General features: G+C 39.2%; 2 protein-coding genes across 2 annotated transcripts in view; one reads left to right on the top strand and one right to left on the bottom strand.

The window, feature by feature from the left end:
* LOC135477500 (rho GTPase-activating protein 15-like) overlaps nt 1-4883 on the bottom strand; it is a 48857-nt gene extending 43974 nt beyond the window's left edge. The window contains exons 1-2 of the mRNA XM_064757621.1: nt 4664-4883; nt 3479-4257 (exon numbers count right to left, since the gene is read on the bottom strand). Coding sequence (XP_064613691.1) covers nt 3479-4234 — 756 coding nt within the window. The 5' untranslated portion in view covers nt 4235-4257; nt 4664-4883. The remainder of the gene's footprint in view (nt 1-3478; nt 4258-4663) is intronic.
* Nucleotides 4884-5274: 391 nt separating this feature from the next.
* Nucleotides 5275-25482, top strand: LOC135477872 (ribosome biogenesis protein wdr12-like). The gene is made up of 12 exons (XM_064758078.1): nt 5275-5349; nt 8413-8501; nt 12068-12165; nt 12801-12907; nt 13446-13561; nt 15828-15985; nt 16980-17025; nt 18641-18726; nt 20410-20550; nt 23031-23136; nt 24463-24595; nt 25113-25482. The coding sequence occupies exons 1-12, from the start codon at nt 5288-5290 to the stop codon at nt 25261-25263; spliced, it is 1293 nt and encodes a 430-aa protein (XP_064614148.1). The 5' UTR covers nt 5275-5287; the 3' UTR covers nt 25264-25482.
* The last annotated feature ends 597 nt before the right edge of the window (nt 25483-26079 follow it).

The following is a 26079-nucleotide window of genomic DNA, read 5'->3' as shown; positions in this document are numbered from 1 at the left end:
TAGTGTTGAGCCCTACTCATTCGTTCAGCAGAGCATAATGCAGTGTTGAGCCATAATCATTCATTCAGTGTCTAGAGGATAATGCAATGTCAAGCCATAATCATTCATTCAGCAGAGCATAATGCAGTGTTGAGCCATAATCATTTATTCAGCAGAGCAAAATGAGGTGTTAAGCCATAATCAATCATGTAGTCGAGCATAATGCGGTGTTAAACCATAATTAATCATTCAGTCGAGCATAATGCGGTGTTAAGCCATAATTATTCATGCAGCAGAGCATAAAAAGTATCATCTAAAACCTTTATATGTACATGTATGCTTCTGAAAGTGCATCTTTACACTCCCAATTTTAGGTGAAATATAGTGGTACTTTTTTTTTTTTTTAATGGAGAGCAGGGGAGATAACCAGGACATTGATAAAACTCATCTTTGTCTGGACATCCAAAGGTACATGATTGTACACATATGTGTGTCAAACTGCTGTCAGTGTCACATGCACAGATATAACTGTCCCACCCAGTGACCTGGCGGCTGGGTCCCACCACAACATCATGCGTCCCAGCTAAACTCTGACTGACTGACCAACACTAAAACAAATCCTGACAAGCTAGGGCTCAGTCACACACAAAGCCTGTCAGACATGTCCCGGCCATTAGCTTAAAACTCAGGACTCTTTCGATGATACTCGTGACAAGCATGTGAAGTACCAAGTACATGTACAACATTTCATGTACTCTACACGTAAACGAACTTCGTACCACAAGGATTTTCAAGATGTGCAGTGAAATAAAATATACATGTACACTGAATGACTTCAGCTTCCTTAACACGATATATTCACCTGCCTGTTGAAGATGTTTGAGAGGCGGTTTGAAGACAATAATGCTACATGTATTTCCAAATGTAAGGAAAACCCTTTACACACATGTACAAATTAAGGCTGCATGTACATGCGCTTTAAAGACGGGAACTATAAATTTCTTTATGTGTATATTTTGTTTACTGCAATAATATTATTTATTTTTCTCTTATTTGATTGGACTCAAGAATATTTCACTTATATGATGGTGCCCAGCATTATGGTGGGAGGAAACTGGGCAGATAAAGCTCAAATTGTACAACATTTGGTGGTCCGTTTTAATAACGGATGGAGGAAACCAGAGTGCCCAAAGTAAGCTTCTTTGGGACGATTACTCACACACCATTCCTTCCTATGCGCGACACAGACATGCACACCAAATAGATGCCTGTAAAAACAGCCCCAAAGGCATCATCAACCTGACACTTACAGTGTATTTTCACGAAAGCCCCAAAGAGTTTGAGAGATCATAGGGAAAAACTAAAATCTGGACAACTGCCCCCCTCAAAGAAAAGGGCCTCAAAAAGGGGCAGCTTGGAAAGCGTCGTTCTCACATTTCCTGGTAACATAAGTCAGTATCTTACTACATGTATTTGTACCTGCCTAATAGGGGCACATAATAAACTACATGTATGGCTGATACGTTTATGGCTGATACATTTACATGTTGTATTACAGATACGTTAATTATGCATGCGTGCACATGTGTAGAAAGTACCAGCACAGGGACAGAGTTACAGCACAGCAACACTTAACATAAGCCTTTTAATCTTATACCGTCATTGCCACAGCTAATCAACCTTGTATGCAAAGTCATACAATATGCAGATAACCAGAATTAACATTACAGTACAGGTATAATTACATTTACATGTGTACTTTTGGACGCACATGCATATCTTTTTGTGCATGTTATTATGGATTAACAAGATCAGTGATATATATATTTTTTTTTTTTTGGCACAGCTGGTCATTTCCATTTTATCAAATCTTCTTAGAGAAGACTTGAATTTAAGGTTGATATGATCCAGTGACAACTGGTGTACACCTATTGGAATATGCCTGCTTACATGCATCTCAGGCATGTCTATATCTCACAATGTACACGTACATGTGGGATTATAAATTCAAAGTACATTTAAATACGTGAACATGCAGACCCCGAGCATTACTAAAACAAATTCTTCTCTAGAATATCACTTTGCCTATTGTTTTATCAAATGTATAATCACATCTACCTTGTATCCGATTCTCTATCAGACATTCACATGCATAAATTACACGTATGTTGTGAATGCCATTAGACAGGTTGTAAATTTCTGCCATCTATTATGTTTCATGACATTTTGGACAGATTGTATGTTCATAAAATCTGGTATGTCAGACGAGATATATGTGCATACAGCATATGTACAGTATACATGTATATATACACATATATTCATATCTAACAATACAAAATTCTCAGCACCTTGTACATTTCATATGCATCATAATAAAATACACATGTACTACTACAGTATGCATACTTAATATATTAAAAATGCTATTGGGAGGAGGCACCTAATTTCTTCGATATATGATCAGATTTTAATTTATAGTCTGTATGAACTTAAGAAACATGTATAATTAGTCTGCTGACTTTGAGGATGAGATTACAGGTTCATGTATACACTGGTGAGGGTTTTATAATCACATAATTACATGAATAAGGCTTCACATCCTATATAACTTTGTCAGCACTTTATACACAGTACTTAGTTTAACAGTTAGGCTGTTGGTGTGAAGCACAGATTTACTGTCATAAATTGTGACTCACCTCTTCGGCAAAATTAATCACTCTAATCACAGGACGTTAAAGTACATGTAGGCTTTCCTTAGAACAATACCCTCCCCACCCCCAAAACCGCTTTAGAATGAAGCTGCAACATGCAACAATTACATGTGTAGTAACATGTAGCGAAAATCAAACAGATTTTCAACCTTTAACCTTACATGTAGATACATGTACATGTATTTTATATCAGACAACAGTCCTGGCTACCTGGATCTTTCCTGGATTTATATGATTTGATTGGCTAACTGATTGTTCTTTAATGCCACACTCAAGCATTTTTCACCTATACATAATGATGGTGGTCAGCTGGAGCAGCTGGACGACTATATATATACCATGTAGTACTGGTATACCCTGGGTAAACTGCCAACCTGACAAGTTACATGTACTGTGTGAAGAAATTTCTGTGTGACGTGCAGAATGAGATACATCATTCAATAGAAGCTGGTTACCAGCTATCAGCAGAAAAAAACTTAGCATGTAGTTGTATACTTTCGACAATGTTACTTCAGTTAATTCTCTCTCAGGAAGCAGTCTACTTTTCTAGGGTATCCATGCGTTCAAACAAATGATGAAAGTGTTGCACCTTACTGGTAGGAGACAAAATGTCTTCAGTGAACGTTAAACTGTGCATGCAGGCCCATGAGAACCGTCAATTATTTATTATCACAGAGGCCACACAATGACTGAAAGTGGGGGAATCTACAAATTCCTTGATCAAGGTCAGGTTTGAACTCCCACCTAGCGTACATTTATGTAAAACAATCACAGAATATACTTACCACTTCACTTGCAGGTACAGGTGCCGCTCTCAGCTCATGCAGGTTAGCATATAACACAGGCTCAGAGTGTGTGGGTGGGCCAGATGGGGGTGGAACGTGGCCCATAGGCTGTGACACTGGGGGTAATACTTTATCTGGCCGAACAACTGGCTTAACTGCCAGGGGTGAAACAGGACCCCTAGGTGGTGAACTGCCGGCCGCTGGTAGCTTAATTGTTGGTGACTTGTCTATTTCAACACATACAATTTTCTGCTGAGGTGGGGTTGATGCAGGCCCAATTTTGTTATGCTGCAAATCATGACCATCAACATTGTAATCCGGTGGTGGAGTGGAAGCAAGCGGTTTGAAAGAGCTAATTCTCTTTGATGCATTATTGTTAGCAGATTTTGATTTTCCTGGAATTTGTGGCAATGGTTTCCCTTTCGGAACAGGTATTTTAATTGGTTCACTGTCTACATCTGACTCAGAGTCTTCTTCCTCCGTGCCATCACCTTCAGAGCTTCCTTCCTCCCCATCATCAAAAACTTCGTCCGTCTCCTCAGGATATCTGCCCGAGTGTTGGACGAAACTTGCTGGTACGTAAAATTCCTTGGGGGGATTTTCCAGGTTCTGAATATGCCACCATTCAGAATTTGTTCTCTCTAGTAAAATGTAGTAGGTTCCTTGGGTGATAGCTAACTCCTGTCCTTTGTCATTTGTGTATTGATAATCCTTCAGAGCCTCCACATATTCCGTGTATTCACTGCTGGTGGACATTTTCACGGACAATTTTCACAACACTGTTAAACGAAAAAAAAAAAATCTTTCTCAAATGAAAGAAACATCCTCACCTAAATCTTGTTTTAATTCTTGATCCCCCATGTTTGCAGATGTAAGGCCTATATCTGTACTTCATTCAGTACACCAAACTGGGATTTGAGATGAAGAAGTACTCGCGTCTTGTTACGTACCGTGTGACAAGCGACCCTCACCGTATTTCCTCACTGCTGACGTACATGTAAGATAACTGAGAGTGGTTGTGCCAGGGGTGGCGAGGCAAAATCACAACAATCAACAGGCTCTTCTGCATGTACTTTAACTTGCTAACAGTCCTAGCCTGAAACTAAGGCGTGTACGTTTTCTGACGTAGCAGATAAACTGATCCAGACCAACTCAAGTGACATAAAAAAGGTGAATAGCTGTTACCTGTTCGTGTGTTGTCAAACGTCGATCGTCCCGAATCAATTCGAGCGCCGTCTCAAATCGGTAACATTTATTAACACTTGCTTACAAGTCTGCACTAAGTTAGACACTCCACCAGCAAACTCTCCGGCCATGTTTTTAACAGCGACCACATCTCAAATTGTAATGATAACTTCCGTTTTCGAGGGAGGTCAAGCGATTCGCTCTGAAGTATATAACCTCAATTTCTCGTTCCCCAGTCACCCTGCCTGCTGACCCACTTTTCTAATAATCCTTCTTACTTCAGACAGAGCCTAAGATACACAGTAACCTCGCGTGGATTGGCTCTATTTAAGAAAGTAGTACTTCAAGGCGGAAATGTGTCCAATCATATTTCGGTTTTATTAGCCCATATTATTCGTCCGACCAGAAAGATTTTAACAAGACACTTTGCAACTTTAAACGATACTAATGTAGCTCATTTCTGAAAGCTTTTTACATGAGGGATATGCCGCATATTGTAACTGACCTTTGTATTTAATCTCTTCAAAAAGCTTTGAGAAAAGTTTAAAACAGAAACTTGTTGCGCATTAATTCAATTCGAAGTATACCTCTCCTGTCGAGGGAGGCAAGAAATACGAAACAGCTATGGAAACTTCCGGCAACACAACCCCGCACGTGCAAGTAACTTTTGTCACAAAACAAGCACGGTAAGGGTCACACACACCGCAGATATGCACAGAAGAAGGAAAATATGTTAAATTTATTCATTTTTTTTCACGTCTTGACTATGGCGGACTTCAAATGATAATCACTAATCGTTTGACGGAGTACAACAACAACAACACCTACTGAACCTACAGCTACCGTTGCTCTGGATAACAAACCAGTAGGCCTAACTCTGAAGAAATGCAGTTTGACAGCCTTATTGTTTCGACTTTGATTCATCATCAACAGAGATGTGCTTTGTCTGAATAAGATACGGTATAGAATCAGTAGGCCTATATGTACAGTGCCTTGGCTCCCTGAAAAACAAATTGTGTTAGCCCGAGATGGCTTAGACGTTAGGTTTGACAAAATTTAGTCTGGCCAAGGATTGCCCCAAACCAACGTAAGATCGTGCTCCATTTAAAGACCTGATGTCGTTGTCGTCGGGAGTTTGTTATGGCGTTTGAGACAAAAATTACTCATCAAATATGTCTCCATGGCCAGAAGTTTGTGTTCCTTAGCTTTTCTTCAGTCAATCTATCACAAGCACAACGCCCGTCAGTTATTTCCTAGGCTACAACGGCCTGGAATTTAGTGATGATGCTCTTAGCGAATGGGTGTACTGAAAGCCTCAACATATTTGACAAGGGAAAGTAACTCCATCAGGTTTTGAAATGGAGTGTGCGAATTGGTTTGGGCCATCCTTGGCCCAACAAAATTTTGCCAATGAATAAACCTAAAGTCAAGATTTAGGTTACATGAATCACCAGGTTATCATGTGACATCATATAAATCCAGCCTTTCCTGAGAGCTTGTACAAGGCAACCCAAGATGTCATTTTTCAGTGTACGCGCTTGTTTAAAAAAGGAAAAAGATAAAAATATTGATACTGATACTGAAATATATCTTTGCTAATCCTTTCCCAAAATACTTACCCTGCCATTTTCCAGGTTGTGTTCTACAAACTTTGCTTTTAATATTTAAAGTCGATGGTTGTGTGGCATTATTTACAGGGAAGCATTCAACCGCGTTAGGCTTTATGTTCGCAGGATTGTCTTGAATCTATTGACTGCTTGTTTTCCTCCCCACTGTTGTATGGGGTCCATACAAGAATTGAACTTGGATGATTGACATTTGATCATTAGAAATAATAACGCATATGTGGGTAAACACCCTCGACGAAAACGCACGCGTGTCGATTTGAAGGCGGATTTTCCATTTATTACAGACCACGTGTCTACTTTGGCGGGAACAGGACGTAAATCTCACAGCTCAAGGAGGAATGGGAAGGCGGCTTCAATCTTTTTAGATTAATTTTTAAAAGATAGTTTGCAACATATTACTACGAACGTTTCAAGAAAAAGTTAGTATTACATGTACATTCATGTATACATGTCATTAAATTAACTAAACTGGGCTTTAAACCATACATATGCCTTCAAAACCCACTGATATATGTACCAGATGACCTTGAGAGAATATTGAACTCTGTGGAGTGTGTTTTGCTGTGAATGGCCCTGATAATGTTACAAAAGTATGTAAACAATGTTCGCTCAGAAAACAAAGTTCAGGTGGTTACATCAAACTGAAAAGATGACAGGTTTGATTTGCCAGATCCCTGACAAGAATACAAACCACATAGATTTCATCTGGCACCTGCAGGTCTGGGATGTGCGAGGTTCTGGAAGGTCATTTGCAGACGCAACACCATACATACCATTTGTTTGTTGTCCTAACAGATCAATGAGAAGAATTGTCAAATACTTATGTGTATTTATCTACTAATCACTCTAAAGGTATGCTCAAAAGGTACGAATGATGCATGGTATGACATGGCCTCAGTAAATACATTACCAGGTACCTCAACACCAACCCCTCGGAAACCTCACTCAGTTCATTCGGACTTCAGTTAAACTGAAGTTTCTTGACAAACACCTCAGCTGAACATGAATGAGACAAAATATGCATTGTGTATATGGATTACCAAAATCAAGACCCCATGCACAACACCTGCTATAGGTATTGGTTGTACAAATTCCAGATAACCAGATGACAAACTCACAACAAAAAGCAGATTTAAAATGTTATAGAAATTCACGGCTTGTATGTATCCCACTGATAATATATTTTTAACGAGCTTTCCCAAATCATCGGTGGGCTTAAGGGTACATAAAGTGGCTAGTGAATGAACAATTATCTACTGTGAAAAAACTGCTGAACCAGGTTTTATTTTTAATGTGGCAATAAAAGCTTTTAAACAGGGCTTGATCACCAGGAGCCATTGCCAGACGCCACTGGTCACATCAAGCGTCCCAAGAATGGACACTATTAATGTTGATATTTTAAATTGCATTCAAATTCAAGATTTCCTCAAATTTGGGTAAACACGCATTATACAATACAGAATTCAACACAGAGTGCAGACTGACACCAGCCAGTAGGCTATAAAACCTCCAAAGCTGTAGCTGTGTATATATGTCGGACTGTCAAACTTTGATTTTCTTTAAGAAAGTTTTGTATCGAATCGTGTTGCTGTTGTCGTTTCTCCAGAATTATTTCTAGCGATGTACTCGTATAGTGTTTTACTGCCAACCAGTTTCAGATTGTTTTATAAGTTGTAAATGCCTTTAGTTATGAATAACAATTAATTCAATACATATCTCTCTACTGCAATGTACCCACATGTTACAAGCTAAAATTCCGGAAACTTTCTTTTCTGTAAATTTGTAGTTTATATAGGTCTACCAGTGTGTGCAGAGTTTTAAACGACAGCCGTCCAATCACCCAGCATTATGGTGGGTGGAAACTGGGCGGGGCCCGGGGGAAACCCACAAAAATCCGCAGGTTGCTGGCAGACCTTCCCACGTACAGCCGGAGAGGAAGCCAGCATGAGCTGGACTTAAACTCACAGCGACCGCATTGGTGAGAGACTCCTGGGTCATTACGCTAGGGCGCTAACCAACTGAGCCACGGAAGCCCCTTTAATTATACTGTTTGATGTGAGATTTGAATATTCTGTCCAGCATGAGTAGGTTATAATCTTTTTTTTTTCTTTTTTGGGGCAGATACTCGGTTCCAGATTCCCCATTCTCTGTGCCAACTACTGTTACCACCAAAGATCTCAGTGGACTGATTAACAAACTCCTACTTCATGGTAGGTCAACTTCAGCATGTTAAGTGTAGTCTGCACTGTGGTAAGTGAACTTCAGCATGTTAAGTCTAGTCTGCACTGTGGTAAGTAAACTTCAGCATTGTGAGTCTAATCTGCACTGTGGTAAGTAAACATCAGTGTGTTAAGTCTGGTCTGCACTGTGGTAAGTCAACTTGAGCATGTTAAGTCTAGTCTGCACTGTGGTAGGTAAACATCAGTGTGTTAAGTCTGGTCTGCACTGTGGTAAGTCAACTTTGGCATGTTAAGTCTAGCTTCCATTGTAGTAAGTCAACTTCAGCATGGTGAGTCTGGTCTGCAGTATGGTAAGTCAACTTCATTGTGTCAGGTCGTCTGCATTATGGTTACAAGTCAACTTTGGCATGTTAAGTCTAGTCTGCACTATGGTAAATCAAGTTCGGCATGGCAAGTCTAGTCATGCAGTCTGGCAAGTCATCCATGTGTCAGGTCAAGTCTGCAGTATGGTTACAGATCAACTTCATCATGTGAGGTCTATCCCCGAATGTGGTAAGTCAGCTTCAGCATGGTGAGCCTAGTCTGCAGTATGCTAAGTCAACTTCAGGGTGTCAGGTCTAGTCTGCAGTATGGTTAAAAGTCAACTTTGGCATGGTAAGTCTAGCCTTCAATGTGGTAAGTCAGCTTCAGTGTGTCAGGTCTAGTCTGCAGTATTGTTACATGTCAACTTCCGCATGTTTAGTCTAGCTTCCAACGTGGTAAGTCAACTTCTGCATGTTAAGTCTAGCCTGCAGTATGGTCACAAGTCAACTTCTGCATGTTAAGTCTAGTCTGCAGTATGGTCACAAGTCAACTTCTGCATGTTAAGTCTAGCCTCCAATGTGGTAAATCATCTTCAGTGTGTCAGGTCTAGTCTGCAGTATGATTACAAGTCAACTCGCGCATGTTGAGCCTAGTCTGCAGTATGATTACAAGTCAATTTTGGCATGTTAAGTCTAGTCTGCAGTATGGTTACAAGTCAGTTTTGGCATGTTAAGTCTAGCCTCCAATGTAGTAAGTCTAATGCTTATTCCAGTTAATGCCTTGTTTTTGTTACAACTGGCATGCCATTTAACCCCCACCACTTTCGAAGGCATTGTTTAATTTTTTGGCCATATATCATCACTGAGTGTGATATCATAAAATAGTGATACCACAGTGTTACACCACAGGTATCAATTTTCCAGAATGAGGGAACAAAAAACTAGCTGCAACATGGTAGGCACAATCTACCTGAACTGAATTCTAAACTGCTGCTTGACTAGCATAGTATATTGCACAATAAATCTAAACTGCAACATTTTAAGATTAAACTGTAACATAAGTCTAAAGTGTAACACAAGTGTAAACTGTAACATAAGTCTAAACTGTTACAAGTGTAAACTGTAACATAAGTCTAAACTGTAACAAGCGTAAACTGTAACACAAGTGTAAACTGTAATATAAGTCAAAACTGTAATGCAAGTGTAAACTGTAACATAGGTCTAAACTGTAACAAGTGTAAACTGGAACATAATTCTAAGCTGTAACACAAGTGTAAACTGTAAGGCAAGTGTAACCTGTAACACAAGTGAAAACTGTAGGGCAAGTGTAAACTGTAACACAAGTGTAAACTGTAATACAAGTGTAAACTGTAAGGCAAGTATAAACTGTAACATAAGTCTAAACTGTAACATGTAAATTAAAACACAGTGAATTTAAACTACAGCTTAATTAGCCTCGTATACAACATAACCACAACCACAACATAGTGACCACAATATAATGAAATCAAACTGCAACACAGTGAGTCTAAACTACAATATTATAAGTCTACATTGCACTGTGACAAGGTTAATATGCTACATGGTAAATCTAGACAAATGTTAGGGGTGGTATCTCAGAAAGGACTACCGGTATTGAGATCAGGGTTTGCACACAGGTAGATCGTAATGTTACAAGGGGGATATTCCATTGTTGATTCAGTGTGTACATATTAAATACCATAAATTACTGGATTCCTGACAAAGTGTATTGTGTATTCGAATCAGTGTTAAACAGAATGTTAGGGGTGGTATCTCAGAAAGGACTACCGGTATTGAGATCAGAGTTTGCACACAGGTAGATCATAATGCTTCAAGGGGGATATTCCATTGTTGATTCAGTGTGTACATATTAAATACCATAAATTACTGGATTCCTGACAAAGTGTACTGTGTATTCAAATCAGTGTTAAACAGAATGTTAGGGGTGGTATCTCAGAAAGGACTACAGGTATTGAGATCAGGGTTTGCACACAGGTAGATCGTAATGGTACAAGGGGGATATTCCATTGTTGATTCAGTGTGTACATATTAAATACCATAAATTACTGGATTCCTGACAAAGTGTATTGTGTATTCGAATCAATGTTAAACAGAATGTTAGGGGTGGTATCTCAAAAAGTACTGCATGTATCGAGGTCAGGGTTTGCACATATGTAGAGCACAATAGTACGAGGGGGATATAACATAGTAGATTGTGTTTGTACATATTAAGTGCTGTAAATTGCCGAATTCCTGACACCTCTACTCCGTTTATTGTATATTGAAATCAGTGTTGAAGTGGTGCTCTGTGTGCATATTAATTACTGTAAATTACCAAAGTCATGATTTCAGCACTTCATGTACTGAAGTTTTGCATGCATGTGTCTCGTACAATGAGCACTTTGGTGGCCTTGGTACTAAAAAGAAAGTTATTTCTTGGTACAGAGTGTATGATGTGGCCTAGCGTATAGTACAAAGAAGCCTCTCAGCCTTCCTCGAGGGGGTGTAAAAATGGCTTTAAACTACAGCAAAATCAGGTAGCCTTAGTGCTGTGGTGTCATCAACAACGATAGATGTCAAAACAACTTTGTTTGGGGAAGAGCCCGAACTGGGGGTGCTTAACTGGTCCCGCCTTTCGAGTATGATTATCAATAAGTTCCTCTCTGGCCGTATGTGGAAAGGTCTGTCTGGAACCTGCCAAGAGGGTCACCCGGGCTCTGTCCAGTCTCCTCCCACCATAAGGCTGGCCGTTGTTGTATGAGTCAAATATTCTTGAGTACGGCATTAAACACCAGTCAAATAAATAAATAAATAGTCAGTGGTTTACTTCTTTTTCGGTAAACTAACCGCCTTAAGCTCAGCATTACATTAATCATTAATCAAATGAGAAGATATCATTATCACATTCGCTGATAGACAAAGGACAATTTGGTATGTTGGCTATCAAGCAGTCAGTCAGCATGGCACCCTTGAGGTCAATCTCTTAAACCCTTCTGTGTCCCTTGTTTGCTTATTTGCCTAAAGTCTTTTTCCGCAAAGAACATGTAGTTTAGTCTCAGATGAATAAGATTACTGGCACGAATCCAGCTTTCTGACTGCTGTCTTTTTATTTCAGTTGTCAAACTTTCCAACTTCATGAATATGTAAAACAAGTTTACTAAGCTCAGACAGACCTTGTACATGTATGTTATACATTCATGTTAAGGCTAATTTTTAAAATATCAGTTGCATGTTTTTGTGCTCATAAAACCTGTACCTTATTTGTTTTTACAGATGATGGCAGTAATGTTGACTTTGACTTCCTCATTGATGGTGAATTTTTGCGAGTGTCTTTGGGGGAATATTTGGAACAGAAAGAGATCTCAAACACAGTAAGTTATAAATACAACAGCCAGTGCGTATGCATAAATAATTTGTGTTAGTGTGTGACCGACGAAACCTCATGACCATTGAATCATACGATAAGACCTTAAAAGAAATTAAAGAAGAGGTAAGCTTGATAATAAATATCCTTGCAACTACTGTGTTTTTCATGGTCAGATGTTTTTACTTAATCAACCAATCCAAAACGCACTGAAGTAAAATCCTGTTATCTCCATGTGAAATTACAAACCTAAAACGAAGAATACTTCAGAGTGTTAGAAAACAAGTGTAGTTTTGTCTTTGAAAGCCCTTGGAAAATATTCTTTATAAGGGGTGAGAACGTCGGTCAAAAAGAGGTGGAAATGCATCAGGTACATGTAACACGCCCTCTAAAAAGGGACTCGGTGGGTGTCCATCATGTAATGGACACCTCCAAACCATCAAAGGGAATTAAGCGAAGACTAAGAACAGGGAAATATTTTATATTTCCACAGCAGCAGTTAGGTTGTGTGTCTTTGAATCTAGCTCTCCCTGTTTTTTGCCTTGATACACTAAATAAATACACATATTTTATTCTAAACTGTCTCCTTTGTCTGCAGGAATCTAGAATTGATCTGTACCTAGTTGCCTCCCTTGTTTACAGGAATCAGTGGTGTGCATTGAATATGTAGAGAGGCAGCCAGCTCCTGAACCTGACAGATCACTGCTGCATGATGATTGGGTGAGCTGTGTGCAGTCAGCAGCCAATCAGTAAGACCTTTCTTATACGTCCTTGACCTTTTATACATCTTAAGGGGAACAGTCTCGGAGGGATTAGACTATAATTATTACTTGTAGCCTTAAAGTGTTTACCCAGTTCCAAGATAAACTGTGCAAAAGCTTTAAAGTTATGTGATTGAAAACGTACAATTCAAAGGTGTATCTACAAATGTATTTACTGTGCATTAGTGAAAGTGTCCCCAGACACAAATCTTTGACAGTTTCTAAATGAGATTGATCAAACTATTTTCACTGTCTTTACCCTGAAATGTGCAATTTTTACAGACAAGCATTCTAAAATATTACTTGTGGAGCTGAAACTTAACTGAGCATATTTTTTTCAGTTTTATATCATTTTTTCCCAAGATTAACAGAATCAGGCAAAATGAGCAATGTATACTCATGGATGAAATTTGAGGTCTGAGGTAGTATTTATTGATACAGGTAATACCAATTCAGTCACTTGTTTTGAATTACAAAACACAAAAGAAATTAAGCACATCTGCTTCATCATCTTTGTCTTATTCAGCATTTTGTCTGGTTGCTATGACAACACAGTACGGCTGTGGAAGAAGGATGGGACTCCGCTAATGGCCATACCTGGCCACACAGACCCTGTCAAATGCGTCTGCTGGATAATGCAAGGTAAACAACCAACAGCTGAGTTCCATTACAAGGAAAAAGAAACATTTGTGTGCCTAAATAATGGTGATGTTTGCAATCAAACAAACAACTAGATTCTTGAGTATATAGTCTTCCACAGCAATCATATAAATAAACAAACAACTAGATTTTTGAGTATATAAAGTTCAGCAACAATCATATAGATAAACAAACAACTAGATTCTTGAGTATAGCCTTCAGCAACAGTCATATAAATAAACAAACAACTAGATTCTTGAGTATAGCCTTCAGCAACAATCATATAGATAAACAAACAACTAGATTCTTGAGTATAGTCTTCAGCAACAGTCATATAGATAAACAAACAACTAGATTCTTGAGTATAGCCTTAAGCAACAGTCATATAGATAAACAAACAACTAGATTCTTGAGTATAGCCTTCAGCAACAGTCATATAGATAAACAAACAACTAGATTCTTGAGTATAGCCTTCAGCAATGATCATATAGATAAACAAACAACTAGATTTTTGAGTATAGTCTTCAGCAACAATCATATAGATAAACAAACAGATTCTTGAGTATAGCCTTAAGCAACAGTCACATAGATAAACAAACAACTAGATTCTTGAGTATAGCCTTAAGCAACAGTCATAGAGATAAACAAACAACTAGATTCTTGAGTATAACCTTCAGCAACAGTCATATAGATAAACAAACAACTAGATTCTTGAGTATAGCCTTCAGCAACAGTCATATAGATAAACAAACAACTAGATTCTTGAGTATAGCCTTCAGCAATGATCATATAGATAAACAAACAACTAGATTCTTGAGTATAGCCTTCAGCAACAATCATATAGATAAACAAACAACTAGATTCTTGAGTATAGCCTTCAGCAACGATCATATAGATAAACAAACAACTAGATTCTTGAGTATAGCCTTCAGCAACGATCACATAGATAAACAAACAACTAGATTCTTGAGTATAGTCTTCAGCAACAATCGTATAAATAGACTAACAACTAGATTCTTGAGTATAGCCTTCAGCAACAATCATATAGATAAACAACTACATTCTTGAGTATAGCCTTCAGCAACGATCATGTAGATAAACAACTCGGTTCTTGAGTATAGCCTTCAGCAACAATCATATAGATAAACAACTACATTCTTGAGTATAGCCTTCAGCAACGATCATGTAGATAAACAACTCGGTTCTTGAGTATAGCCTTCAGCAACAATCGTATAAATAGACTAACAACTAGATTCTTGAGTATAGCCTTCAGCAACAATCATATAGATAAACAACTACATTCTTGAGTATAGCCTTCAGCAACGATCATGTAGATAAACAACTCGGTTCTTGAGTATAGCCTTCAGCAACAATCGTATAAATAGACTAACAACTAGATTCTTGAGTATAGCCTTCAGCAACAATCATATAGATAAACAACTACATTCTTGAGTATAGCCTTCAGCAACGATCATGTAGATAAACAACTCGGTTCTTGAGTATAGCCTTCAGCAACAATCATATAGATAAACAACTACATTCTTGAGTATAGCCTTCAGCAACGATCATGTAGATAAACAACTCGGTTCTTGAGTATAGCCTTCAGCAACAATCGTATAAATAGACTAACAACTAGATTCTTGAGTATAGCCTTCAGCAACAATCATATAGATAAACAACTACATTCTTGAGTATAGCCTTCAGCAACGATCATGTAGATAAACAACTCGGTTCTTGAGTATAGCCTTCAGCAACAATCGTATAAATAGACTAACAACTAGATTCTTGAGTATAGCCTTCAGCAACAATCATATAGATAAACAACTACATTCTTGAGTATAGCCTTCAGCAACGATCATGTAGATAAACAACTCGGTTCGTGAGTATAGCCTTCAGCAACAATCGTATAAATAGACTACAACTAGATTCTTGAGTATAGCTTTCAGCAACAATCATGTCAATACCCAAGTAATCTCCACCAATGGTTTTTATCCTCTGCTACAATATTGACCCGTTTTGTGCCATACTGGTGTCTTCTTTTGTAATGGTGATTTTTAGTTGGAATGCAGGCATTTGACAACTGTCTTTGTTTTTCGTCAGTTTGTTGATGGGAGAGCCTCTTGGACACAGTTTTAAGTGCTTGTCATTTGGCAAAACCATCTGACCATTCAAATTAAGTATATGTACATAATCCTTTTAACTCAACTCAGTTTTTCCCAATGATTCATTCACTGGCCTCTCTTAGACCGCAAGATTTTCCCTTTTGCAGGAGAAGAGCCAATCAGCACATTTGCTAGTGGGTCGCATGACCAGACGTTACTAATATGGCAGTGGCATCGGGAGAAGAACGAGGTTGACTGTATGCACATGTGTCGGGGACATGCGGGAAGCGTGGATTGTGTGGCTGCAGACCCGACAAAGACAAGAGTAAGACAGATTTCTCTCCATGTTGCTTTCACTCTGTGAGGTTTCTGGATGCTTTACTGGATACACCTGAAATTTGTAAATGAGTGATGCACAGTGTGAAATAACAGTGAGATAAAATCTTACATAAATTATGTTTATTATCTGGCATATTTAAAGGCTATATTGCCCTTGCTCTCTGTGAACCTGTGGATGCCACCAGAAGCTGACCACTGTCGTATCAATGAAATATTCTTGATATGGGCATAAAACTTCAATCAAATAAAAAAAAATAAATGAATCGCAATGTATGAGTGGCTGTTGGCATAGCCTAACATTTGTTGAACACCTAGCTTCCCCTCCGGCTGTACGTGGGAAGGTCTGCCAGGAACCTGTGGATGTTCTTGGAATTCCCCCGGACTCTGCCTGCTTCCCTCCCAACACAATAATGCTGGCCGATGTTGTCTAAGTGAAATATCCTTGAGTACAACATAAAACACCAATTGAATAAATAAATAAGTTTGTTGAAGACCACTTGCATCACCTGCGAGAAAACTTGCCAAGGGCCAGTTATTTTTGCCCTGGAAACTTTGATTACTGTTAAACAATAATCAAATAATAGAAATACATCAAATCCATATTTATTAAAACTTGCTTTAAATGTTTTTACCAAGAAATAATGTTATGGACCAAGGTTAAAGAAGCATTAAGCTATGGATGAATCTGATACATTCGATGTCTCACTACCGCTTCTCATGACAACATTCTTGATATTACTTTCCATTCCATTCCCGGTGAAAGCTATTGAGACATTAAGATTTAAAATTTGGAACCAATGTGTGGGACATCCGATTGACCTATTTACAACAATACTGCTTATGTTTGGTCGATTGCGTACTCTTGATTGACAGTTTGGAAAGGTCTATTGCAGTGGATTATGTACATGTGTGCTGATAATTTATTTCATACAATGGACTTATTGACCAGTAATGTGATGAAATTGTTTGTGTGTTTTCAGATATGTACAGGGTCTTGGGACAAAATGTTGAAAATTTGGTCAGCAAGTGAGTATTGCTCTGAATTTTTCAATCAGGTTTCGAGTTCGAGGTGTATCGTTTTCGAGTTTGAGATTTATCGTTTTTGACTTTGAGGTTTATCTTTTTCGAGTTTGAGGTTTATGGTTTAAGGTAGAAAAGATCCAACTGTATCATGTAACCTGTCAGAAATGTTAGGCAACTGTTTTTGGTCACGTTCACTATAACATGGTTGCCTGGAAAAAGTGTCAAAAAAAGTAATTTAGAGTGGAGGAATGCTCGAGAAGATTGAGAATGTGAATCTTTGCGAACCTGAGAAGTTCTTAAAGGAGAGAGGTGTCATTTGTGCCTCTGGAAAAGGGTGAGACAGGTGATCGGTAAATGAAAGTAAACAAAGATTGCTTATGAACATTTTTCACCATTCACATGACACTGTGGTTACCTTTGATAATGAAAGAGTTCCAACTGGAAACTCCCCTATTGTGCTCTTACGGAAGACTCTTACTGCTTTGCCTGGTATTGACGAGGTGCAGCACTGTACTACAGCTGTATGAATTGTATATGTCTTACATACATGTGGATGAATGGGTACCATAATGTCAGACTCATTAGAGACCTGTGAAAATGCTGTTAGGGGTAATACACAAACACCCCCATGAGCAGGGCTCGAAATTATTCAAAGCCAGTGGAATTTTCACTGTGCTAGTAGATTTAAACAGCCACTGGTCCAACTGGCTTGAGGTTTATCAACGTTACATAACTGTATTACAGTTACCAGTGACCATACCTATCATTACAAACAATCAACAATCAGTGTTGACATTCTTATCTGTTTCAGCTATCCCCTGACAATGATTACAGTTTTATAACATTAATCATTGTACATGCCCTACATCATGTTAAAATGGTGTGTGCCTTCGTGAAACTGTTCACAGCATATCACCGGGCTCTACAGCTCAAGTTGTGGCCATGTTGTTTGAATGCTCAGCTTGTGGAGCAGCAGGTTTGGACACTCCTTTGAGTCTTGAAATGGAGCCAAAATTTTGTTGATCTCAAATCGAGTCTTGAGTTTGATCCAAAATTTTGCTGATCTTCAACTGAGTCGTGAGTTTGACCCAAAATTTTGCCCATCTCAAATTGAGTCGTGAGTTTGACCCAAAATTTTGCCCATCTCAAATTGAGTCGTGAGTTTGACCCAAAATTTTGCCCATCTCAAATTGAGTTGTGAGTTTGACCCAAAATTTTGCCCATCTCAAATTGAGTCGTGAGTTTGATCCAAAATTTTGCTGATCTTCAATTGAGTCTTGAGTTAGAGTCAAAATTTTGCTGATCTTCAACTGAGTCTTGAGTTAGAGTCAAAATTTTGCTGATCTCAAATCGAGTCTTGAGTTAGAGTCAAAATTTTGCTGATCTTCAACTGAGTCTTGAGTTTGATCCACAATTTTGCTCATTTCAAATTTCTCACAGTTCAAACTCATACTTGTACCTTTTCAGTGTACAGGTATTATTTCCCCGATGACGGGCACAATTAACTGTTGAGATGAGCTGGTGAAGAATGGGTTGTAATTTTTCAAACTAGATGACAAACTATAGTGAAGACAGTGTTTAACTATACCGTAATCAAACTATCAAAACTTGTCTTCAGATATCAGCCTAGAAGAAGAGTTTGCAGAGCCAGAAAATCAGTCCCTCAAACGGAAACGTACGGAGGGAGCCAAAGTCCACACAAGGGTGAGCACGTGCTGAGGGCAGGAGTTGTTCAGCGTGCTACATTTACACGTGCCATTGTCATTGCATCGGCCCCGATAGCAACAGTTGGTAGAGCGTCTACTTCGGGAGTGGTGGATCCAGGGTCAATCCTGGGTTGAGTCACATTTAAAACCTTAAAAGAGAATGTTGTAACTTTGTCATTTGACATGCAGCATGAAGGGGATAGTGCAACGACTGGTTGACCTGTATCAGTATAATGACTCAGGCGGGGCAGCTTACTTGCCTTCTGTAAGGTGTCTCAGTGAAACAGCACTAGATAAAAGAATGGTGGAAATCCGTCCTGCAACAAGGAGGCACATTACATGTACTCTAAGGATTCGTCGTCATATGACTGAAAAATTGTTAAATACGACCTTAAACCTCAATCACTCACTCACTCACTCATTGTCATTGTTTTTGGAGCCTTGGTGACGAAAAGTAGTTAATCACCTTCATAATTCCAAGGGGGCCTCCGTGGCTCAGTCGGTTAGCGTGCTAGCGCAGCGTAATGACCTAGGAGCCTCTCACCAATGCGGTCGCTGTGAGTTCAAGTCCAGCTCATGCTGGCTTCCTCTCCGGCCGTATGTGGGAAGGTCTGACAGCAACCTGCGGATGGTCGTGGGTTTCCCCCAGGCTCTGCCCGGTTTCCTCCCACCATAATGCTGGCCGCCGTCGTATAAGTGAAATATTCTTGAGTACGACGTAAAACACCAATGAAATAAATAAATAAATAAATCATAATTCCATTCTCACAGTATGCCACACCAGCTTCCTCCACTCAAGAATCTGGCGTTAAAAGAACACTGCAATAAATTTATAAAACACTTGAAAAAAATGGTGGAATTTCCTCATGCTGACCCCAGAGTCTCACGTCACTGGTTCTGCTGAGGTTTAATATCAGGAGGTTCAGTTTGTCAAGTACCGGGAGAAGTGCAGCGGTTTACCCAGAGCACTTTTCAGAGCTCAGAGTGTTTGATATTTTGAGCGCTGGACACTGATGATGATGATGACAACACTTGAGGGTTTATAGGGTTGAAATGTAATAGATTGCATTTATATCATTTGTAAAATAGCCTAGAAATCGGTAAAGTACAACATGCAGTACTAGTATGTGTGAAAATTATGATTATTTGCTAGGTGCAAAACTTCATCTGATTGAAGCGCTGGCCTCAGGTTTAGCTTTTGATTTTGAACTCTTATAAGCAAGTGAATGACCAACCATTTTGACCTCTGATTATAGTTTCCGCCACCTATAAATTTGGTTCCCAGCAAAGAGAAATATACCCATGTGTGGTGATAACTATCAGTCGAGTATGAATGAATCAACAAGCCTTGGCCAGCTACCAAACACTGCTGAAACTTGCCCAGTATTTGACAGTTGATGTACATTAAACTGCTCTATATGTGGTGAAAAGTTTGGCCTCAAACATCAAACAAACTATGTGGTCGCTGTGAGTTCAAGTCCAGCTTATGCTGGCTTCATAATCGGGTCGTAGGTGGGATGGACTACCAGCTACCTACGGATGGCTGTGTGTTTCCCTGAGCTCTGTCTGGTATTTTCCCACCATAATGATGGCTGTTGTAGTATAAGTGAAACATTCTTGAGTACAGCATAAAACACGAATCAAATACACGTAAACAGATTACATCGCTGCTTTTTGCTAGGTTCCTTTGCTCACATTGTCTGGTCACTCCGAGGGAATCTCATCGGTTTGCTGGCTGGAAGTCAACCAAGTGTGCACGGCATCATGGGATCACACCATCCGAATGTGGGACATCGAGAAGGCTAGTCAGAAATCATCATTGGTAAGCTATAAGCGTTTTGTTTTGGTGTTTGGGGCCTCCTGACTGCAGAAGTTTTGCTCGAATGTGACTTGTAAGGGACGGATTCCACAAACCATTTCTGACTTAAATCAAAATTTGAAATGCAACATTAAAGTTTATTTTTGTGATTTGGAAATTGAAATTTTGTTCCCCTCATCAATGTTATCTTAAGACAAACATATCTGAATTTCAACTGTTAGTGTCAAGAACTATGCCTTGTAAAGAGTTTTCAAGTTTTGAGTTCAGTCAGAACAGCTTTGTGCAATCAGCCCCAGGTACCTTTGGGAAAAAAAAAAAAAAAAAATTTCCTCCGCCCATAGATGTTACTGTCGTCCAATCAGTGACAATTTCAGTCACAAAGGTCTAGTTTGTATCGGAATTCTGGGAAGCGGGACATCACTCCGTTGTTTAATGACTGTGTGTAATGACTCCCAACTGTTGGTACAGGAGCCTTATGGTTAACCGTTGCCTTAGAGAAGTTTAAAGTAAAAGAAAGATAAAATGTGAGGTAAGGCTCAATGTACAGACAACAGAAAACTATTCCTAAAAATAGTTTCATTTATTTGTTGAGTGTTGAAAGGCATTTAAGTATTTGAATACAATGGTGGGCTTTGTAAGCCTTACTGACGGCATCTAGGAACTCTGACGTCACATCACCTTTTTCTCCTGATGTTCACCAGAAGGAAGGAATTGTTGTGAGCATAATTTCAGTAATCATTTACTCATAGATAAAAAGAGTTTTTCCAACATTCATTGTTGTGATTAGAGTAGGATAAAATTCCTGTGACGTCAGAGTTCCTAACCTCTGACAGTGTGGTAAGTAAAGCCCGCCTTAGAATTCAAATGTTTGAGTGCCTTTAACTCTGTTCACAAAAATCTAAAAAAATATATGAAAGTATATTTGTGCATAGTTTTAAAGTGGTCTGTTTAGCGATGCCTACTTAGATTTTTAGTCGTCTTTTTCTTTAATATTTAGTGTATTTCACCCAAAGTTTCAAAAGCACATAAATGCCTTTAAATAATACTTTTAATGCCAACTGCTAAGTTTTTCTGATAAGACAGTAATCAAACCTCCCAGAAAACTCTTGAGGTGGCCCTGTAATGTGAATGAATCGATCAGAATTAAGCAGAAAATATCACTTGAAAAAACTTAAACTTTAACTCTAATACAGGATTTGCCTGAGGACCCTTCCACCAATATATCAGGGTCATATCTAGGAAAAAATTGAAGGTTCAGGTCTCAAGCCTTACAGGTGACATTGCAGCCCTGTAAGAACACATTTATGAACAGCCACTCAAAATTATGGTTTCTCAGAGCCTTGTGTGAAAACTTCAATTTTTGTTGGTAAACCATTACATTTTTGTTCAATTTACTTGTTAAATTTAATACAGCTGGACTAATTAGGGTGCCAAAAGATTTGGGAGGCCAAATGTTTTCCAGAACTAATATGGCCATTTATCCAGCATCAGATAAAATACTTCGCTTTTCATTGGACAACAACAGTCATGTCGGATACAGATATATTCTTGAATCCTGCAGACGACGTCAAATGTGTTTGCTGAGTAGGTTATCTCCCCTTGCTGGGGTCCAACGATGGTCACCCTTCCTGAAGCAATTCACCTATACATTGATCTTTTGCATTGAATTGATGGGTCTTTGCAAGATAAATTTGTTACATAGTTACTCAGTGATAGGATACGGAAATATATGGTGTCAGCAATGAGGATTACTGACACCATATATTTCTGTATCCTGTCACTGAGTAACCATGTAACTAATCGTATAGGATGGTATCTAAGCATGCACACCACATGTGGGTAAGTCACTCATTAACTTACTAATGGTTGTTACCTTATCAGACTCGCTGCTTTCCTCCACCCCTGAAACTGGCAGCCATCATATGCGTGAAAAATTATTCTCAGTGTAGAAATAATTTCACTCTGACGCTCTGTCTGGGTGTAAATCCTGAATCTGTCAATCAAGTTCAGATGTGTTATTGTGGAATATGATGTAAAACAGCAACCACACTAACAAACAAATCAGAAAAAAAAATCAGATTCAGAAATTATTTTCCACTCTGGTTGTCTGGTGCCACTTTGAAAGATACAAATGCAGTGAAATCTGTCAAAATCAACCAAGACCAATAAAAACACAGGTGGCAGCTTTATCAGGGGTGCCGTTTTTACAATGGAGAGCAAAAAGAAAAAAAAAAACAAAAAAGATAACAAAAACAAACATACAACCAATATGTAACTTAATTTCAAGTGCGTAAGTAAAGTCGCAATGCATTGTATAACAGTAATTCCATAAACATGAAGCCGCCTGTGTTGACAGGATTTCATTATAAAGGGTGTGGTTGTTCACTGTACAAATTCAACCACGCAAGCATATGTGGGACTTGCAGTCCGAGGAGATAAAACACCCTCATGTGCCACCACTGTGTATGCCTGTGTCTTTTCAGCAAGGCTCTAAAGTATTCCTTGACCTAGCGTATTCTGACCTGAGCAGGACGTTAGTCACAGCCTCGGCTGACCGCCATGTGCGACTGTATGACCCCAGAGTTACTGGTGAGTGACATCTCGAATTGTTTAAGTCTGACCGGTTGATTCACGTTGTAATGATGCATACATGAGGGGGTGAAGCCAGACGCAACAGTTGCATTGAGTTGAGCTTGGTTTTAAGCTCCCATGTGCATGTATACCCAACCTGCAGATGATTGTGGGTTTCCTCTGCTCAGTTTCCTCCCTCCAAAATGCTGGCATGATTGTAAGTTCCCATGTACATGTATACCCAACCTGCAGATGATTGTGGGTTTCCCGTGGGCTCTGCCCGGTTTCCTCCCTCCAAAATGCTGGCTTGGTTGTAAGTTCCCATGTACATGTATACCTAACCTGCAGATGATTGTGGGTTTCCCGTGGGCTCTGCCCGGTTTTCTCCCTCTAGAATGCTGGCTTGGTTGTAAGTTCCCATGTACATGTATACCTAACCTGGAGATGATTGTGTGTTTCCCGTGGGCTCTGCTCGGTTTCCTCCCTCCAAAATGCTGGCTTGGTTGTAAGTTTCCAAGTACATATATACCTAACCTGTAGATGATTGTGGGTTTCCCCGTGGGATCTGCCCGGTTTTCTCCCTCCAGAATGCTGGCTTGGTTGTAAGTTCCCAAGTACATATATACCTAACCTGCAGATGATTGTGGGTTTCCCGTGGGCTCTGCTCGGTTTCCTCCCTCCAAAATGCTGGCTTGGTTGTAAGTTCCCATGTACATGTATACCTAACCTGCAGATGATTGTGGGTTTCCCGTGGGCTCTGCTCGGTTTCCTCCCTCCAAAATGCTGGTTTGGTTGTAAGTTCCCATGTACATATATACCTAACCTGTAGATGATTGTGGGTTTCCCCGTGGGATCTGCCCAGATTCCTCCCTCCAAAATGCTGGCCACTGTCGAATAAGCAAAATATTCATGAGTACAGCCTAAAACTTCAATCCAAAACATGTATGATAAGCTTGAGTAACAGACACACATTCTTCACACATTCAGTCAAGAGGCAAAAGGCTGATTGCTAACGTATTGGAAAATAGAAATTATCCAGTTTGTTGTGAAAACAGTAAAACATGTGATAGGATCAGAATTTTCAGTTTTCAAATGGAGGTGTGTCACCTGCCATGTTTGAGATTACATATGAATGACTGTTACCTGTTCCCAGGTAAGACAATCTGACTACCCCAATTCCTCAACCTTTTCGCGTAAAGAGCAGCTTTAATTGCAATTTATGCATGCTTTTATGTATTTCTGGAAATAACTATTACAAAAACCGTGTTTAATTTAGTATGTGGGTAAAATTACAAGCCAACATATGAAATCAGTTAGTTAAATCAATTGTTTTGTTTTTTTTAGATGGGGCCCTTGTCCAGTCATCTTTCACGTCTCATAATGGTTGGGTCTCCAGTGTAGCCTGGTCATCAACCAATCAGCACCTGTTTCTGTCAGGATCATACGATAAAGTCATGAAATTATGGGATACCAGGAGGTACATGTATGGTGCTGAAAATGATTATAATAAATGTGATTTCCCACAAATTCAAGGAGAAAATTTGGTCCTCTAACTCAGTAGGCTAATTGACTTTGTAATAAAAGATATTATTGGAGAACGTTTTGAAGAGAAAGTCATCTTTTTGGGAAATTTTTTCAGGTCTTGTAAGCTGAGTGGTAAAAATTGTTCTTTAGATAAGTGTCTTTGTGTTGGAAAGAAATAATAAGTCAAGCATTGAGGGCCTCCATGACATAGTGGTTAGTGTGCTAGCGTAGCACCATAACCCTGGACTTCAACGGGGTTGCTGTGAATATGAGGTAAAGCTCATGCTGGCTTCCTCTCCGGTTGTACATGGGGAGATCTGCCAACAACTTGCAGATGGTCATGGTTTCCTCAAATTCTGCCTGGCTTCTTCAGACCGTGCATGCCATGCTGTCCTGTTAGTGAAATTGTCTTGAGTGAGGCGTAAACTCCGATCAAATAAATCATCAAGTGTTGACTTTTTTCCTTGCAGTCCCAAAGCCCCATTGTACAACCTGACAGGTCACGATGACAAGATCCTGGCTGTTGATTGGTCAATCCCAGAACTGTTGATATCGGCTGCTGCCGACAATCACATCAAAATATTCCAGTATCACGACACACAAGCTCCGACGGATGTCTGATGATGACAGAGACATCTTACGTACATCTTTGCGTTACATATTGTACATGTGTAAATGAGAAGTCAGTTATACCCATTATCAAATATTAAAAAACATGGTTAGCCATGAGCATAAATTTTTGATTTCTGTATGACTTTGTGTTTATTTCTCACCAGCCCTACGTGGGAAGGTTTACCAGCAACCTGCACATGGTCGTGGGTTTCCACCAGGCTCTGCCAAATTTTGTCCCACCATAATGCTGGCCGCCGTCATATAAGTGAAATATTCTTGAGTACGGCGTAAAACACCAATCAAATAAACATATTGAACATTTCACACTACCCTAAATAACAAACTATGCCTTCAAGGCTCGAAATGGTAGTGTGCTGGTCCAAGACAAGTGAAATTTTGGCCAGGCGAGCAGAGTTAAAGGATATTTAAAACGCTTAGTTTTTATGACCTAATATGCAGCTTTCTTTGGGGACGCAAGAATGGCTTCAAACAGCAGTTTTCGTAAAGATCCTGTCAGTCAGTTTGGAAATTAAGTAGTCTGCTATGGGGGCAGAGCCTGAATTGAAAGCCCAAAGCTGGTCCTGTGTTCAGTTCATGGTTTATGTCATCTCCCATGATTTCTGACCATTGATGGAAAATATGCATAATACAGAGGGATGTTAAGAATGATAAAACATACCTTAAAAATTGACAAGTCTTTTGGCACGTCTTTTATCGCATCTTTCTTCGTTTTGCTTAAAACCATACACCTTTGTTTTTTTTGCAGTACCTGTGCATGTATCGTTTAAACCAAACACTGATCGGACTGGCCTGGGATTTATCAAC

This window comes from Liolophura sinensis, chromosome 11 (genome assembly GCF_032854445.1).
Source record: "Liolophura sinensis isolate JHLJ2023 chromosome 11, CUHK_Ljap_v2, whole genome shotgun sequence".
NCBI classification, from domain to species: domain Eukaryota; kingdom Metazoa; phylum Mollusca; class Polyplacophora; order Chitonida; family Chitonidae; genus Liolophura; species Liolophura sinensis.
Note: the sequence above shows the minus strand (reverse complement) of the source record. Positions and strands in the feature narration are given on the sequence as shown.